This window comes from Sorghum bicolor, chromosome 2 (genome assembly GCF_000003195.3).
Source record: "Sorghum bicolor cultivar BTx623 chromosome 2, Sorghum_bicolor_NCBIv3, whole genome shotgun sequence".
Taxonomy (NCBI): domain Eukaryota; kingdom Viridiplantae; phylum Streptophyta; class Magnoliopsida; order Poales; family Poaceae; genus Sorghum; species Sorghum bicolor.
The window spans coordinates 3,366,250-3,385,441 of NC_012871.2; the positions used below are offsets into that span (position 1 = coordinate 3,366,250).

Here is a 19,192-nt window from a genome sequence, read left to right on the forward strand (position 1 = left end):
CCATGCAGAGTACATCTACTACCTGCAGGACCGTATCTTTGATTTAGAAACGGAAGTTAGCAGTGGTTACAAGGACGACGAAGAGGACAACAACAGCAATGCTACTGGCTCCCAAAACACAATATGCAATGATCCATACTGCACATGCCCTAATCACAAGAACAAGGGCCCTCCTTCACCACCACCCCCACCACCACCACCAACAACGGGAGGATACTATGGAGAAGGGGCAACACAGTTTGCTATGTGGCCACACTACTAGGTAGAACTGAACTAATTCACAGGCCACATCCATATGTTTGTTGTTTGGTTTAATCACCTAAGGCATGTTAGGGTTAGTCGAAAGAACTATGTACCTTTGTGTGGTATATGTTCTCACATGCCATTCCCTGTGCTTGTTAATTGCTTGAATTACCTAAGGCATGTTAGGTTTAGTCTCGAGCCTCTGCACCCTTGTTTGGTGCATGTTTTGACATGCCATTCATTGTGATGTGTGCTACTAGTTATGCAATATACTAGTTCGTTAACTTCCATTTCAACTAATTATCCTCATTTCATTGCCTATGCAATACTCAAATAAAAATATTGTCTACTAATAATGAAACCAAATTAAAATTGCTAAAGTGCATTACATAACAACAAATTGAAAAGTCCAACACAAAACAATATTGTCCATGAACCAAACAAAGAACAAGAAGGTAATGTAACTACTGAGTGCAACGAGGCCACTTTCCCTTCCTCTGGGCATCTGGATTCTCATCCATCGCTGCCTTCGCTCGGCGCACACGCTCAAGCTTCTTTTCCCTCTCCTCCCGAGCCGCAGCAACACGTCTTCTTTCCTCCTCTTCCTTGTGCTCCCTCTTTTGAGCCTCCTCTCTACGTCTCTTCTCTAATATCTCTGCACGCTCTGCATCCCACTCCTTTAGGCCTTGTAGAAGCCGCTTGTCGGACTCCTTAATCTCAGTGTCGATCCACTGCTCAAAATCACACAATGGTGGAGGGGTCTGCAACAAATATATTTGTTCAAAAAATTAAATCATGCTTCTTAGGACACAAAATACTAAGTGCACAATAGAAATAATAACTTACAATAAAGTTACTGCGGCGTTGTTTTGGAGTAGGCTCCCAGGCAAAATTGGAACACATCCAATACCTCTGCCGATAGGTTTCCTTGTCTTCCGAAATTTCTACCTTGCAAGGATCACCACAAAAGCACATAGGTACTGGAACACCGCTAGGAAGCGGCTTGTGGATGTACGGACTCCCGGTCGTCCGGCCATAGCTACAGTTCAAAGAAATCATAGCAAATAACGATTCAACCGAAAACTACAATTTACCAAATGATAAATAATAATGAATGAAATTTATCGAAACATGTCGAAAGGTTACCTTGGTTTGCTACTTTTTCCACGACGTGGCATTCTACGATAGCATAATATAAATATTAATCATCCATTCAAAAATCTAGAAATGGTTTATCTAAGTCTACAACATACGTGTAATATAGGTCAAATCAATGTGTCAAAAACTAATATGTGAAAGAGTATACCTGGCTCTTCAAGATCTATGGAACAAATCAAACTTTTGATGGTCGAAATATTGAATCCAAATTCATGCTCGGTTTTTGGAGAGAAAGAGCCGAGAGGGGAGATGAAAATATGAACTGCGTCCACGGGTAGCGAAGGGCGTCGGCCGGTATGTAGTAGGGAGCTCGGCGCCGTGATCTGTGGCGCCGAGCTCCCTGCCACGTCAGATCCACGTCAGAAGCCTCGCTGGGCACGGCCAGGGACCTCGGCGCCATGATCCATGGCGTTGAGACGTGATACCTCGACGCCATGATGCATGGCGTCGACCCCCTGGGTCCATTTCTGCATTTAAGTTTTCTAGGGGTTCAATTGTGAACTTTCTTCAAAAAAAGAGCCAAATTGTAAAAAATTGGGAGCATATGTCCCCTCCCCCCCGTCCAACACAAATCATGACCGAGTCCGTGTAAACCAAATCTAAGATCAAAATCTTCTCGGTTATTGGTGTCCATTCGTCGCAGTCGTCCATGTCAAATCCTGGAGGTTTCTTCTGTCTGCCATTTGTCATGCACTGGACGGGCGACCCTTTTTTCCGCCGGGCTTCCGATCGAGTTGCTGCCCTAGACGCATGTCAGCGCCAAATTAAACATTACCATAAAGCCACGACAACACGGTAAACAGAACCACATGGTCACTTGTCAGGCTGCCACGTGTTCCATCAGCAACATATAATCTCCCTTTCCTAAATTCCTAACTTAACCACCATCCAAGTCAAGAGGTCGGGGTACCTGTACGTTCACCTTCTATATGGCGAGCTTATTAACTAAATTAGAGCATTGCTAATAATATAATCTGCTGTTGGCTATAATATATATTAATATTATAGTCTTACCTATCAGCCCATCCATATAATAGTTGCTTACTAAAACATACTCCAACATTAATATATGGCTCACTTTCTTATCTCAAAGAGTTTCTTGGTTCTTGTGCTTGAGCTCACTGTAAACTTGCAACTCATTTTCCTTCTGTGCCCCCGACCTCAATATTTAGCTCGCTTGTAGCTCATTAGTATAGTTGCTCTTGATCTTATCACATGGGGTATTGCATCTTATTAGTATTTCAATGAAGAAATTATGTCCTCCGATGAGAGAAATCAAGAGGAAGGATAGTTATAAAATCCAAACATAAGTGGCTTCGGATGATGAGGACATGAGGTCGTTGATCCCAAGTAAGTAAGCTAAGGGCCTGTTTAGAGTGGGAATGAAAATTTTTGGGGTGTCACATCGGATGTGTCGGAAGGATGTCGGGAGGGTTTTTTAGAAACTAATAAAAAAACAAATTACATAGCTCGTCAGGAAACTGCAAGACAAATTTATTAAGCATAATTAATCTGTCATTAGCATATGTGGGTTACTGTAACACTTAAGGCTAATCATGGAGTAACTAGGCTTAAAAGATTCGTCTCGCGATTCTTAACTAAACTGTGTAATTAGTTTATTTTTTTATCTACATTTAATGTTCTATACATGTGTCCAAAGATTCGATGGGATGGATGAAAAAAATTTAGGTGGGGAACTAAACAGGGCCTAAGGTAAAGGAATTTATAAAATTTTGGTACTGTGGGAGCTTCCCCACGACAGTCTTTCCAGTCAAAAAAACACGTGTATACTTTGAAAATGAAAAGTCAAATTTACATACCTGATCATCAAAGAAGAGATAGTAGGTTTGTTGGCACTTTGCAGTTAGCGCAGTACTCGTGTAATAGTTCTCTTTGGCATGGCGCCCTCGGAGAAAAAAAGAAAGAAAAAAAAAAGACTTTTGGATGGCTTCATGCGTGACGCCACCGTCCTCTCCATGTTTCCATGGGCAAGTAGGCAACTGGGTAGTAATTAAGCCTTGGCGGCCAACGGCGGCGTCAGCGGTGATGCCTCGATCCTGCAACGACCGCCTATAAATACACCTCGCCGGCCGTCGCCGCCTACCAGCAGCTTCTACCTGTGCCACAGCACGCCGGCACACGCCCAAGCACATCTCGGTGTCGGTGGCAGGCACACGCCGCCAAGAATCCGACCACCGACCGCCGCCGTCGTCATGGCTACCTCCGAAGACGCCGATCATCAGGTGACGGTCGTCGACTTCTGGGCGAACGGCTTCGGGATGCGTGCCCGGATCGCGCTGCGGGAGCTCGGTGTCGCCTTCCGCTACGTCGAGGAGGACCTCCGCGTCCGCGAGCGGAGCGAGCTGGTTCGCCGCATGAACCCCGTCCACCGCTCCGTCCCCATCCTCATCCACGGCGGACGTCCGGTCTGCGGCTCCGTCAACATTCTCCAGTACGTCGACGAGGTCTGGGGGCCCACCTTGTTCCCGCGCGACCCACTCCAGAGGGCCCACGCCCGCTTCTGGGCTGACTTTGTTGACCAAAAGGTCAAATACTTTTCTTCCTTGTTAATAAATATAAGAACTTCTAATAAATTTTAATATACTAAAAGTTCTACTATGCCACAAAATGCAATGCCAATACATATTGCATAGCAGATTTTTAATGGAGCTAATTGGATTTGTATATATTCCTATATTATTCTTATGGCGAATTCGGTCAAAATGTAATAAATTGAACTTGTTATACCACAAACCAAACAGACTTAAAAAGCAAACAAACTTATTTTTGTTACAATGAACTTTATTTTGCTTATTAGGTGTTTAGCACACAGACGAGGTTCCTGAAGAGCAAAGGCGATGAAAAGGAGGCAGCAAAGGGAGAGCTCCTGGAGCAACTCAAGCGCCTGGAGGAGGTGCTAGGGGACAAGACCTTCTTCGCCGGCGACGAGTTCGGGTTCCTCGACGCCGTCCTCATCCCGTTCTCGAGCATGTTCCATGGGTACGAGCAGCATGGAGGATTTGATCTTGACGTGGAGTGCCCGAGCTTGATGAGTTGGGTGAGGAGATGCAAGGAAAGGAAGAGCGTCAAGGGAGTCCTGCCTGACGAGGATAAGATGTATGAGCTACACAAGAAGTGGTATGGCATTGAGTGAAGCAATGAACAAGCGAGATGGAATGATGCCGGTTGCAAAGAACGCAAGAGGGCTTTCTGTTACATCTATTCAGTTTCTTGTATTATTATCTTTTATTTTTACTTGTGATTGAACTTTACTATTGTTAGTTTGCTTAATTGGTTTTTGTTAGCCCATCTCCTTGAAAATTCTTTTGGTGGCAGTACTAGTTTGTACTATCTCTAACTTTAATATATAAATATAGGATGTTTATTTAGTACTCCTACAAGCTAATATAACTTATTTTTGAATGATTAACTTGCAAGCAGAAAATATTATGGAAGGAGCAAAGCAATATAATTTTTGAAAAATGCTATAACACAACTAAGTGTTCCTCAACCTCGCAATACTTGATGAGAAAATTCCTTGTATGGACCTATGAAACTCAGTTATTCCTTGTATGACCCTGGAAAGTTCAAAATTCTTTGTGTGGCCCTGTGTTCAACTTTATTGCCCTATATGACACTACCGTCAGTTTTGGACCCTAACACCGTTAAGTGGCCTGCGGATTGTCCATAATGCCCCTGGTGCAGAAAAATGTGCTAATTCCTTGTAAGCGCTGCTTCATTTGTTGTTTACAATATTACCCATATATGAGATAAGAGATCTCATATATGAGAAAAATGCACAATATATTGAGATCTCTTTAGTGCCTATATAATGTGGATGAATTTTCTTGCAATGTAATTATAACTTATTTTCAAATAATTAACTTGCAAGAAAATATTATGGAAGGGACAAAGCAATATAATTTTCGAGAAATGCTATAACACAACTAAGTGTTCCTCAACCTCGCAACACTTGATCCCTCTCTCACATTCTTCTCCATCTCTGGCCTCTTACCCTCTCTTCTTTTTCAACTCCGACATGATTAGAAGGGGCTCTAGGGAGGCAGGTCGGCCCACACTGGGGACAGTGGGAGTGCAGCGGTTAGGGTTCTGATGGCGTAGGAGGCAGCCGGACCAAGTTAGGGCGAGGACATCCATGCCCATGACGAAGGGGGGGGGAGGGGGGGGAGGGGGAGAAAGAGGTCGTCGCACGCATGGTAGGGTCTTTGTTGGAGCTCGATCTGCACGCGGCTGCAGCCGCGAGACCCTACTGTGCCGTGGCGGAGCGCCGAGAGCAGGAAGAAGATGAGAAGAACAAAAATCAAAAGTATTTTGGGGTCTCAGAACACTCATCTATAGTTCACCCTTGGCTACTGCTTTCCTTTAACAAACTACACCGCCTTACCAGATCTTGCCAATAAGTAAGGTTATTTTGTTTTTAGTACTCTCACTTCGAAATTATAAGGTAATTTGACTTTTGTAGTACTCTCAGCTGTGGATTGCATGATCCAACAAGCCCATGGGAAAAAAAACTAGTTGATGAACTAGGGAATCTGAAGAAAATATTTTATGCTTCAGAGTCAAGAAAAAGAATTGATTTATCAGTAAACAAAGTACATAATCCGAAGTTTTGAAGATCTACATAGGATGAAAACGCATTGCATATTAGGCATCCGTATTCACAAATAAAAAGCAGTAGCACATCAATATGTTTACTGAAGAAACCCATGACGCGAGACTTATGCAGAACAGAGCATGCAGCAATGAAAATAACAAAAACAAATTACAGACTGTACACATCTGAAAATATTTCATGTTTTGACAAGGCTGTTTTCCTATCTGCAAGTATATTACAGAGGTATATCTATCACCACATTCATAACATGACATATCAAGTGAAATCAATTGTAATTGAAGAGATGACCCTCTAACATAGTGACTGTGGCATAAAAATTGGCAAAATGATCTAGTTACCAGAATAAAATTGAGAATAAATCATCCCGGAATCATCTTGCTTTGTGTGAGCCTAGAAATTGTTAGTGTCATCAATCATCACCATGATTCTCATCTACTTTGGTATCCTTAAAAGTGTCACCACAAGCAGAAGCACAAGCAGGAATGCATCAACACTGCAGGCGAGAAACAGTGGTGCAGTCCACCAGACAACAGCCTCTAAATCCAGCCATGGCTCACCTTACATTTCTTCAAACACCGTCTGCAAAATTGATGGATTCTCTAGGTTCTGGTCAAAGCTGCCCCTTGAACATCTAACCAACTGCATGTCGATGTTCCAAATCTGAAAAAGGAAGCAAGCAGGAATCAAATTGGAAAGTGCAATGCAGATGAATTCTTGGAGCATAAAAACTCAATCTCGCAACATATACAAATTTTTGAAGCAGATGAGGTTTGGCCAGGATTTTTTTTTTGCCATAGTTCTAGACATGTAGGATACTTAATAGATGCTTAGATATGTACTAAAAAGTAGCAGTAATAAATAAATAATGTATCGAGAATGTCTAGTATAAATTAGGGGACTTCTGTACTATATGTATAAAAAAGAAGGTTAGCGTAGTTTGTACTCTGAATAGGTTGATATAGATTGTAAAAATAATTTTGAGCTAAAAAACTAGGGACCTTCATATTGCTATCTACAAACTACAGAACCTGGTATTATCGTACAAATAAATAGGGTAGGAAAGTAAAAATTGCTTGAGAATTTAATCAGGAAAGGTCAAAAAGTGGTGTGCAATTTGACAGAAGATTCCGGTTCAGGTGAATAATGGAGTTTTTTTTTTAATTCTATTGCAATTTACGTTCTGAACAGGTTTATCATAATGTGAAAATAAATAAGAACACACACTAGGATCTAGAATAATCCACACAAACAACGGATTGTTTAGGGAATAATGAATGGCATGACACTCCATTCCACGAGAGATGGTAGCATGCAAATAAATGGTTGAAAAAAGGATTTGCAAGTAAAAAATAAATTAATAAATAATGCACTTGAACTTGCGGACAAGTAGATACATGATGAATCTGCAACATAATAGCCTCTATATCCTATCCAGCCAATAAATTTCTTGGTGGTTCAGTAGCCTTTAAGACACTCCCAATAGAATACAAGGCAATCTCACTCCAAACTGTGTACAAATCACAAACTAATCTCCCCATAATAACTCCCTAATCGGTGATGAACTGAAGATAGAAACAGGAGCATAGGTCATTTCACCATTTTTGACCTAATAATTGTACAAAACAAATCACGGACTTATCTCCCTGTAATTCCCACCAGTCACTGATGATATTAAACAAATTGAAGATGGAATCAGGAGTAGGGATGCAGATAGAGAGGATTCGATCAGTCCGCTCACCTTTAATTTTCTGAGGAAGATGCATAGGCCCAGGTGCTGCGAGTTCGCCGGTGGTGAAATTGATCGGTCATGGGTCATCTCGACCCCGGCTATGGCGACGACGAGCTGATGTGAACCGCAGAGGAAGACACAGGTGCAGGTGCAAGCCTAGCTAGAGGCGGCAACTGGGAGGCGAGGCATGGTCCGTAGGACAGCCAGCCGCCCCAGCTGGTGCGCGACGATCTCGCTGGTGCAGCAGCGATGGGATGATCTGCGGCTGCGGAAGAGCTCCTGCAGATCGACCGGCCGGCACGCAGGGAGATGCATGGGATCGGACGCGCGCGGCCGGGCAGCACCTAGTCGACGACGTACGGCTCCAGCCCGCAGCAGCAGCACGGATTGGATCCGATCGAGTTGCGGTGCCGTACAGGTGACGGATCGGAGTCGGAGGTGGTGCAATGCATGCAATGTTACAAGTCCGATTCGGTTCAGAGTTCCCACGTAGTACTAGGCTGCTGCTACGCCTGCAAATAAAAGCACGGCAAAGGGGGCTACTAGCCTCCATCAATCAAATCTTCTACGTGCTCTAGCTAGCTAGCTAGCCCACGGACGTTTTTTCACGTCGGTTTAAGTCTCTCGATCGCGCGCTGTGAAAAAAGGTCCTAGCTAGCTAGCTAGTTGTGTGCATGAAAAAAAGATCCATGCTGCTGTTGGCACTGTCGAGTTTGGTTTTGATAAATTATGTATAATAAGGAGTAATAATGCAAAAAGGCTTCATATAGACTTTGAATTGACTTTTTTTTTTCTCTTTCTCATGTTCTGTTCTTTTTGGTCCACATCTACTACCCACCGCGCCGCGCGTGTGCCCGCGTCACTCATGCATGCATGCGCACCCAACGCGTCCGTCCCAAACTAAAGCAGCAAATCACTCGCGACGCCGTTGCTCGATTGTGCCAATGCTACCCATCAATATAACCGACGCGTTACGTACGTTACGATCGGACGCGTAATACGGATCGGATCCGATCGAGTCGCACGCCGTACAGGCCACGGATCGGATGTCGTGCAAGTGTAACGCTGCCGCACTTCATCAGGTACGTGAGACGTACGGTCGGAACGGAGTCGAACCATCATCCGACTCGGTTTAGAGTTCCTACGTCATCATGTCTCTAGTACGTGTGCTCTAGTACGTGATGACGGTGGCTAGTCCTCTAGTACGTGCTCTAGTTAGCATCATGTCTGAAAAGGTTTGACGATTATCCATATCTCGCTTGCCACACACACACACACACACGAGACTTACAACATATTACTGGTTTGATTATCCATATCTCGCTTGCCCCCCCCCCCCCCCCCAACCACCCACACCCACCACACACACACACACACGAGACTTACAACATATTACTGCTAGTTACCAAGTATTGTACTGTTATATATAGCTCAAAAATTATTATTACTAATTATTGTCTTTTGTTCCATTTAGCTAATATTATATATAGATTGTTTAAACTTGTATCGTTTTGTATATATGTATTCAATGGAAATGGGGAGATCCCTCATATCGGGAAACAAAAAGTACACAGCTGCATTAACAGAGAAATACAGAAAGGTTAATGTAGTGTAACTTCATCAAACACAAGATACTCTGCATAGCTCATGCCTCTAGCTAGTCTCAAACACACGAACTAGTGTAACACTCAAAATTTTGCTCATTTTAAAAATAGGTGAAAAATGATTTATTTATGAATTTTTGTGCTCATGAAACATAGGGGAATAATATTTTTCAGTAAATTGAAACTTGTCATAGGGTTTAGTAACATGTATGTGCACTCATGCTGGAGCATTTATATTTTTGTACTGTGTGACTTTGAGTAAAGTTCAAAAGTATTTCAAAACTGTTTTTAAAAGGGACTTGAAATGGCTTTGGAATAAAAGAAAGGAAAATAAAAAAAAACAACAAAACCTTTCTCCCCCCTCATTCTGGCCCGAAGGCCCAGCACTCCCCTTTCCCCCCGCGGCCCACTCTCTTCCTTCCCCCTTTCTTCCCTTGGCTCGGCCCAGGAGCGCGTGTGTTCCCCCCCCCTCTCCCCCTGTTTGGCTGACGAGCGGGTCCCTCTTCTTCTCTCACTGACTGGTGGAGCCCACGTGGCAGCGCCTTTCCCTTCCTTCCCCTTTTCTTCTTCGGCGTGACGGAACAGGTCTCTTACCAAACCGAAGAGCTTGATCCCGATTTATGCGGGATTAGCTACCAAAACAGAGGCTAACGCGGCCAATAAGTAGAGCCAAGGTCTCCACCGCCTCCGATTCTTTCCCTCGCATGTTTTCTAGGTCCTAATTTCGTGCTTTGGCTCCGTTTCGGATCTCATCGGAGAAAAAGGAGCCGCCGCCGCAGCTCCCGTTCTCTACTGTGTCAAGCCGCCAATGACCTTGTGCCGAGCACGGTGACTGAGCAACGAAGCCGCCGAGCCCTTTCCCGCACTCTCCCTCGACCTCAGTGAACCGTGCGACACCGCCGAATGTCGCAGGGAGGCTTCCGTCCGCCAAACTACGCTGCACAGAATCTCCGACCGATTTCCGGCCGCAAAAATCTCCTAGGTGAGTTCGTCTTGCGCCTAGCTTGCTCCCCATGTTCTCAGATTCGTGTTTGGTGCTCTATATCGCCGATTCGACGAACTCCGGCGAGGTTTGCTTCCCTCCGGCAATGGCGCCACCGCGCTGGCCACTGTAGCCGGCCGGAGCTCTCTCTCTCTCTCTCCCTTCCCGAACTAATCTGCGCCATCCGTTTCTAATCCGATGGCCCATAGAGGCCGATACCCTTCGGCCTGGCAGATTTGCTAAAGAACCCCTGCTCTTTTTAAAGTCTTAACCCGCGGTCCAAATCACTTTCTCGGTTTACGCTTTTCGACTTTGAAAGCGTACTTTCCATCGGTTCTGCTGGAATACGTTTTCCAGAAATTACAGTTTTGCCATTAGAATTGTTTTCATCATAAAATATTCATTTTAATCCCGATTTGACCCATTCAAATTGCGTTAGGTTCGTTGTAATGAGCTCTACATGTTAGTAAAATTATTTAGTCAGTTTGAAACTCTTTAATTTTGTGATCCATTTAATTAATTATTTTTCTATATAAAATCTTAGAAAATTCATAACTTCTCCGTTTTAACTCCGTTTTTCGTGATCTTTACGTCTATGAAATCGTAGCGATGCGTAGAATCATTTTATAAACTTTTCATACTGTTTTTATATGATTGGTGTACTGTTCTAATTGTAGTCTTGTTTGCTTCGTGTATGTTTTCTCCGATTGTTTGTGTGATCGATGATCGAGTTTAGACGGAGAGCAGTTTCGGTGATCAAGATCAAAGTTTTGGCAACAAGTGAGACCAGCAGAACCAAAAGGATAAGCAAGAGCATTTGGATTAAGGCAAGTATAGCATTTGGATTTTATTTCTGTGACCATGATCCTGTGACTAGATTAATGTTAAGTAATAAATGATAAAAATGACTTTTTAGCAACTTGATGATTTGTCTGTACGTGATCACCCGGGACAACAGCGCAACCATGAGGGCTATAATGGCTCTGGCTTTAGTTAAGTATGAGTAACTTTTCTAGCTCGTTAGCGGTTACCAGTTGTGGCGCAATTGGGGAATAGCAGACCGTGGATTCCTGCGGGTGAATCACACGGACTGACTAATGAAACCAAGCGGCCCTAACTTGTTAGACGAACCTTTGAAAGACTTCATAGTGATCCCTGTCGACCTTCCTAGAAAGGGGGTAAGAGATTAGCTACCTCGGGCGAAAGGGTAAATCATGACTCATGGGTAAAGATGTGCAACCTCTGCAGAGGGTTAAAAACTAGTATACTAGCCGAGCTCACGGTCAGGAGCGGCCTTGGGGACATCTACATTAAGGGTGATGATTCCTGTGTGTTAAATATGCTCATTATTATTGTTTAATGCTTTACATTATTTATGTCACATTGATCATGAGATTGTTGGAGCTATACAATCTAGTTGCTATACTTGTGGAGTTCGACATGGACTCACTCTTGCTATTTCCCCCAAACCTCAGGAGAAGTTTAGGCTTGTGATCAACCAGTCAGTTGGATCCTGTAGAGTGAAGTTAATACCCGAAGTTGGAGTTATCTTCCGTTGTTTGCTATTAAAGGTTATCTCTTTTATACTAAGTACGTTATATACTTATGCATTGTCTTTTGATATTACCCCTTATTTGTAGCTATATGTGAGATTTGTCTTCTAAGACTCACATATGGTGCATATCTGGTTTTGTCCTTAAAATCGGGTATTACAACTAGCTGCATTGACAGCTTTAATGTTTTCTGCCATGAAGACAACAACATTTCAAGGTTTTCCGTCACATCGAATCTTGGAGCACATGCATGAAACATTAGATATAAACGAAAACAAAAATTATTTGCACAGTTTACCTGTAAATCACGAGATAAATCTTTTGAACTTAGTTAGTCTATGATTGGATAATATTTGTCAAATAAAAACGAAAATGCTACAGTACCAAAATCCAAAATCTTTTCGGAACAAAACAAGGCTAAAGCAGAAACAAGCAGCAAGAGAACATTCTTTCTTTTTTAACCAACCAACTCAACAAGAGGCATGCCACCAGAGCTGTTAAAAGGTTTTACACTATCCCAGGAAACACACTGGTACGGACAGAAGATACAGACTCCGACACCTTGATTCACAACCACTAGGATTTCCATGATACTTTCATGGAAGGCTAAGTACCAATAAAGACTTCCATCGTGGATGGAAGATACTATTATGCTTGATAGTAGCTCACACTATACCAAGTAGCACTACGACTTCCATGATGGATGGAAGACATTATTATGCTTGATAGTTGCTGACGATTATCATAATCAGTGGGATGGCAGCAATGACAACGGCCGATACGTTTCCAACTTCCCTCAAGTTATCAATAGCTCTCGAGTACTCAGCCAACCGTTGCCTTGCATATAAGACACACAAAAGGTGAATAATCTTCATAGAAGTTTCAAGTTAGACAGTGCGATTCGGACACAGCATACCTTGCAGCTTCCTCAATCTGAGCAAATTCTTTGTCATACTTCTCCTGTTCATCTATGAAACGTTGTCTGTTGAACCTTATTATTGATCCATGCTCCGCAACTGTCTTAGCTTCACCCTAGAAACAATTTCATGCAGATCTAGGCATTTCAGGTCCAATTTAGGAACAATTAAATATGGTCAAAGTAATGTCAAATAATAGTGTTGTAGTAGTATAGGAAGAGAGATATAGTCCGTAATGGAGTTTCGGATCACTCAAATTGAGTACTATATTTTAGAGCAAGTATAATTACAGTGTTACGACAAAGTTAGTTAGCATATATTTTTGCTGATGTAGAGAAGAGAATAAAGGAAGAGAAGAGAGCTTGGCTCTCATACACCAACAACTGAATATGAAGATACAAATACGAGACAATTGTCATATAAATTGGCTTTTACAATTTGACTTATATAACCAAACACTTGACCCTATTATTAAATCTGCTCTTAGTATGCAATAAACCAATAGGAATGTAGTATTATATATACGAAGAAATCGGAATAGCCATTAATAGCAATTTAACATAGTGATATATGTTAATATTTGGCCTGGGCATCAGCTATTTGGTTTTACTTTTCCTTTTACATGGCACACAGTATTCAAAAAGTGCGATCATCAGGACACACTACATACACCCGACCCTTGACAAAATGCTTCAACCCATACCCTAGTAAGAGGTAAACTATATGTTCCTTATTAAATATAGAACGCCAACATAAATTGACTCCTATCAAGTAACCAGCAAAACCAGATGCAGTCGCAATAGTGAGCAGGGAGAGAAAAAAAAGGGTTCTAGTAACAGGTGCCTTCGAACGTCGGCAAATAATAGGTTGGTTTTTTTGCTTCCATGGCAGCAGCGTCTCTGTAAAACCAAGTACATAGACAATAAGGGGTAAATAAAAAATTAGTAATAGGTTGGTTTTTATCATGGAAAAAAATAGCCCGCTATTTTTGCCGCTATAGCCCGAAATAGCTTGAAAAAAATTATACCGCTATTTGCATTCATGCATAATTTTATCGCTAAAGTACGCTAATTACGGTTTATAAAACGCTAAACACCTTGGTCTTAGCTCGCTATTTAAAACATGGGTTTTTATTGTTACTAGGGTCGGATCAAATCAAATCAAATAAATAAATAAATAAAGCAATTACTAATTGCATAGCCTACCTGGCGGCTTCAGGTATTCGAGCTCTCTCTTCTTGTATAATTTTGGCCATCTCTTCATTTATCTCCATCCCAGCATTCTTTAATTTCTCAAGAAATTCATCCATCTCCTTCTCCATCTGCGGGCTGTCCGATTTCAGTTCCCTGCAAGGATTGATTTTAATGATTTTTGGGAGAATAAAGGAAGTTTAATCAGAGATGTGGCGCCTTCAACTCGCTAACAATTTTTGTATCCTGTTTTTTCAACATTATATTGATCATGTGCCTCGTATCGTATTGATCATGTGCCTCGTATCGTATTGATCATGTGCCTCGTATCGTATATAACTCGAAAAAATCATGACTATTATTCGCTAATTTGTTATAAGAAAGATACTAATACTATTAAATAGCTAGCAGAGTCAGCACAAACAGAACCTAGCTGCTAATTGATCGTATGCATGGTATAGTCCATCATCATATCATCAATATAGCTAACTAGCGAACGGCGTACCTCAGAGGTGTCTGCTAGAGGCGGTTCATGGTCGTCGCGGAGCCCGGCGAAGAGCGCTGCGCTGGCAGGCACGGACGGCAAGCGGCTGGATCTCAAGGAGGACGGAGCCTCTATAGGGGTTCGATCCCTGATGGGAAATATAAGGTTTTTTTTCACGTAGTTGGATTCATATCAATCCACATGTGTTAAAGTAGATTGGAGTAGAATTTTTTTAAAAAAAAATCACTCCAATCCACACCAAAACACGTGGATTGAAGTGAATCCGACAACATCCAAACAAGGCCTAAGGGATTGCTGATTGGATTGGATCCGGCCGCATGCCCTTGACTCTAGCTTGTAGTACAAGACTCCACACGATCGTCAAACACTTATTTTTAAAACTGTTTCATGGGTGAAAGTGAAACTGTCTTTCTTCTCCCCTCACAAAGATATGAGTTGGGATGAAGCTGAAAAAAGTAGCTTATTGCAGTTCTCTTCCCCCTTTCTTTCTCACATCTATGCGTAAAGTAGTTGGTGAAGCTATTTTACCAAACAATTTATTCAAAATAGCTTAGCTTCATCTGTAAAGTTGTTCATAAAAAACAGCTATATAGGTGAAGTTTCGAGACCGTTAAACTTCCAGTGCAGGTAAATGCATCTTTTTTATTCAAACAATCACATTACTCTCTCTACTATTTTCTGGTCCCCTCTTTCTACTATAGAGATTCTCTTGTTTCTGCAAAAGCACAGGACTCTGCTAGTTCACTATACATGTTCATTTGTTTTATAAGTCGTATTTTTTTTATCAGACAATAATGTTTTTACCTCATAATAAATTAGTAAACAATATTTCAGCCATGATTTTTCAGATCAGCGAATAGGCTAATGTTTGATAGATTATGAGACTACCCGTTATACTGTAGCATTGGCGTGGCCTCGGCAGGCACACCAACTCTGTCTGCGCTCCAGGTTGGGGAAAGTGAACGAGTTCATTAATGAAATCCATTACAAGAAATTATACACAAATGGAACAGAGTTTTATAATTTCACTCCAATCTGGTACTCCTGGAACAAAGTTGTGCTACTGTACATTTTCGAGAAGGAAAAGGAAATAAGAAGGATCTGCTGTCAGATATATCTCCAAATAATTTACTGCTAGTGGTCTGACATAGAAATATGTTACTGTGCCCTTCAGAAGAAATGTGCAAGGGGCACTTTTCTTCGAATACCAGATTGGAGTGAAATCCAAGCTGCTCACGTGGACAGTGCATCACCTTTCTTCTGTTCCATTAGTTCTGCTTTCAGATGACAGATCACAGTTTGGTCCAGCAGTAATGCTGCTAGCCACATTCCGTTCATTGTTTCTGTTTCCAGAAACTGCATGGCCATTTTGTCCAGGGTTCCTGTTACCAGCTGCACATTGGCTAGAAGGTGTTCCGGCATTCCTTTTACCAAGAATCTCTAGTTTTTTGGCCTTATGTTTTTTGCCTCCAATATGAGCGCCAAAATTGAACTCAGTGACACAATCAACCTTGCAAATTTTGCACCAAAAGGATGGTACCACATTTGGTCTGGGACACTGCAGAATCTGTGATGGAAGATGCGGAACTTTCACCTTTTTCTTTGAGGGATACCAATTTTGAGGCTGTTTCTGTCCAGTTACACAACTGAAACTAGACTGCTGCGGAGGCACACTGGGCTCAGAAGCTATTTTTCTCTTAATTGCATCAGGTACTGATCCTGTACTGACATCCTGAAAATTGAAAATATTTATTAGTTACGAAAAATGGAACTTAGCATGAAGAATCCTACCAAAAAAAATCATAGGCCAAAATATCATGCTTCCAGACAACACAGATTTTGAGCACCTAATAGTGAATATAGCTACAACTGACAAGTATGTAATTTGTTTTCCATAATGGATGGGTTTTGGTTTCCAGAATTATTATTCATAAAGGAATAAAATGGAAAATGTGTTTTTTTTTCTAATAAGTAAAGGTGACTATGTGTTGACAGAAAGGAGAAAAAAAGAGAATCAAACCAAGCTAGACCCTGGCTCTCCATGTCTAAACACTAATGAAACTAAAACACATCCCTCGCACAGGACCATTGGAACTCTAAACATCAGGGCTGTACCAACTCACTGTACTGTTGCAAGCTATTACAGGCTAGATTGCCACGACTGTGGAACTATGGAAGCTGAAGTACTCTGGTTATCTGAAGTAAAGATTTCCGAATCAGAAGCTAAAGAAAAAACAACTGTATGCCAAAAGAAAATGCATGGCCAGAACCATTTCATTCATGGTTTTATGATATATTAAGCCCTGAAGTGGAAAAAAAAAAAGCCATTTGCAAAACCATCCTTGCATTCCAACTACTGAAGATTAAAGCATTGAGTGTGTTATTCCAGAGAAAGAATAAATACAAAATCTGAAAAGAGTAGTTTCAAGATAGTAACTCATGGAGCTAAAATGTTGATCCCAATTCCCAAAATTGATCACAACTTGAGCACTGTTAATGAGTTCCAGGTAGTTTGAAGTGGCAATTCAGAAGAAACAAACAGTAAATACAGCATGGGCATCTAACTGATTTCATCATCACAGTGTGCGCCTACTTGCATCTGAAAAAGAAAAAAACTGGGACTGAGCACTAACTGAGAGAACAAATGGCCCAGTTATGCCAATGTAAAATTCATCCACGGATCACATACCTACCCCTAAATTCCTTGAAGCATGTTTGCTAACTGTAATGCTTAGTAGTAGTAATACAAAGCTCATCAGACCAGAACCTTACTCTGTGCATTTCAGGGGCTCCACAAATCCCAGCAAGCAGATGCGGGTGCGTCCTCTCCACCCACTTGCGGTACTCCATCTCCCTCCTCAGAGCCTCCTCGAAGGTGATGGTACCACAAGCCGATGATGACGCATTAGGTCTCTGCATGCTTGAAGGCAGCAGCAGCAGCAACTAACCACGCTTCCTCTCAGTCACAGGAACCAACCAAGTGATCCTCACTCAGCTATCAAATGGCCGCCCGCCTATCGTAACTGAAGCATCATAGGCCGGCGGCGGCCCACATGGTTGTACGCCTGATATAGTAACGAAATTAGTAGGCAGAATGGATTGTATGTAATTCCATCAGATCCGAATACAACTGGGATAAATAAGCTAGGGTTTGGCTGCTCGGTTCCGCACAGCAGGAAGGGAAGGGAAGGGAAGGGAAGAGAAGGGTTGAGCCTACCTGGTTGGTGGGTGCTCGTCGCCAGCGAAGGGCCCCGACGGAGAGCAGGCACCGGCGGGCGGGCGGGCGGGCGGCCGGCGGCGGTTGCCCAGTCGCAAGTCCACGGCTGTTTCTTCCTTGGTGCTTTTTTTTTTTTTTTTTGTCCAACCGAACCGTTTCTTCTTCTTGGTGACGAACTGATGACGTTGAATTCGGGAAAGAAAGAAAAAAAAAACTGATAATGATGAGAGGAATTGTAGCTTGGGCGAAACAGGCCGGTCGTGGGCCTTCCTGATGTACTACCGCGGACGCGGGCTTAGTGATCAGCGGCCCATACAATATGGGCCCGACCGACCGCGGGCTCCAAGTCCAACCACCAAGCGCGTCGACGCGCACGCACGCACGAAATACACGAGCAGGTTTCCTCCGCTGACTCGTAGCAAGGCAGCAGCAGCAGCGGCAGCGCGTCGACCAGACCCGGCCGGCCTGGTAGAGGAGCAGGACGGGATAGCAGACGAGAGGAGAGGACGCGCACGCCATGTCAGGTTCGTCCCGCCGCTTCCCATTCCCCTTCCCCTTCCCCTTCCCCTCCGCCGCGTCGTCCCCTGCATCCCTAGATCCCCCAATCCGCGCGCACAATTTCTCGGTAGGACTGCTCGATTCGGCTCGAACCATGTCTCCCGCGGAGAATTCGAGCGGTTGGTGCCTTGGGGAGCTCGATTAGGGGGGTCCCGATTTCGCACGCAGCCTGCCCGGGGGGTGGGGGGACGGTCGGACTCCTTAATTTTCCCCTCTCCCCCCCGTGGAGACGGTGGTTCCGGGGGGGACGCGACCGTAGGGGTATGGATTTGTTGAGGAATCGCGCGGCAGCAGCGCTGCTGGTTAATCTGCTGCCGGTGCTCGATCCGCTCTCCGCTACGCTCCGGGTAACTCTGTTCTGCTGCGCTTGCTTGCTGTAGCGTCCACGCGGTTCTGTGGCGCGGCACACCGCCGCTTGCTTCGTCTGGGGAATATGCTAGCATCAGGCAAATTACAGTGCCTCTGAGGATCCTCTTTCCCTGCACGGTTCATCCCCCGCTTGGCCCTTTGGGTTCCTATTGTTTATGTTCAGCGGTGGCAGGATCTATATAAGCTTTGCTAAATACGTTTAACCCCCTTCGTAAATTTTGCAACTATATGTTCATGTTTGTGCAATGATTGTGTTGTTTGACTTAAAAAAATCAACAAGTGGGCCCACAGGTTTCAAATCCTAGATCCGTCACTAGTGTTCAGTAGCGAATTCAGCTCCTTTTTGTTACACAACGACAACGTGAAGAGCCATTGGTGCTCTCTTCCAATCAAATGAAGGTCTTGGCTTCAACATATTCACCATTCTTTTAGGAGTCTTTTGCTCCTGCGTCTTGTGTGGCGGTCAAGAACATTTTGGCCACTGTGTGCATGCTCTGCTTAGCTGCTAAATCAATAGCTGTAAGCTTGTTA

General features: G+C 43.2%; 3 protein-coding genes and 1 long non-coding RNA gene across 4 annotated transcripts; 1 reads left to right on the forward strand and 3 right to left on the reverse strand.

The window, feature by feature from the left end:
* Window positions 584–1,758, reverse strand: LOC110433079. The gene is made up of 4 exons (XM_021454694.1): window positions 1,550–1,758; window positions 1,390–1,422; window positions 1,090–1,282; window positions 584–1,004 (listed from the first exon to the last, which is right to left on the reverse strand). Exons 2-4 carry the CDS (start codon window positions 1,419–1,421, stop codon window positions 708–710), a joined length of 522 nt encoding a protein of 173 aa, XP_021310369.1. The 5' UTR covers window position 1,422; window positions 1,550–1,758; the 3' UTR covers window positions 584–707.
* On the forward strand, window positions 3,430–4,722 carry LOC8079938 (glutathione S-transferase 3). Its single transcript, XM_002459310.2, has 2 exons — window positions 3,430–3,947; window positions 4,220–4,722. Exons 1-2 carry the CDS (start codon window positions 3,615–3,617, stop codon window positions 4,553–4,555), a joined length of 669 nt encoding a protein of 222 aa, XP_002459355.1. The 5' UTR covers window positions 3,430–3,614; the 3' UTR covers window positions 4,556–4,722.
* LOC110432209 lies at window positions 6,438–7,931 on the reverse strand. Its single transcript, XR_002449613.1, has 2 exons — window positions 7,776–7,931; window positions 6,438–6,697 (listed from the first exon to the last, which is right to left on the reverse strand). It is a non-coding gene; the product is annotated as an uncharacterized LOC110432209 (long non-coding RNA).
* LOC8086417 lies at window positions 15,467–17,879 on the reverse strand. The gene is made up of 3 exons (XM_002461420.2): window positions 17,735–17,879; window positions 17,290–17,582; window positions 15,467–16,249 (listed from the first exon to the last, which is right to left on the reverse strand). The coding sequence occupies exons 2-3, from the start codon at window positions 17,434–17,436 to the stop codon at window positions 15,767–15,769; spliced, it is 630 nt and encodes a 209-aa protein (XP_002461465.1). The 5' UTR covers window positions 17,437–17,582; window positions 17,735–17,879; the 3' UTR covers window positions 15,467–15,766.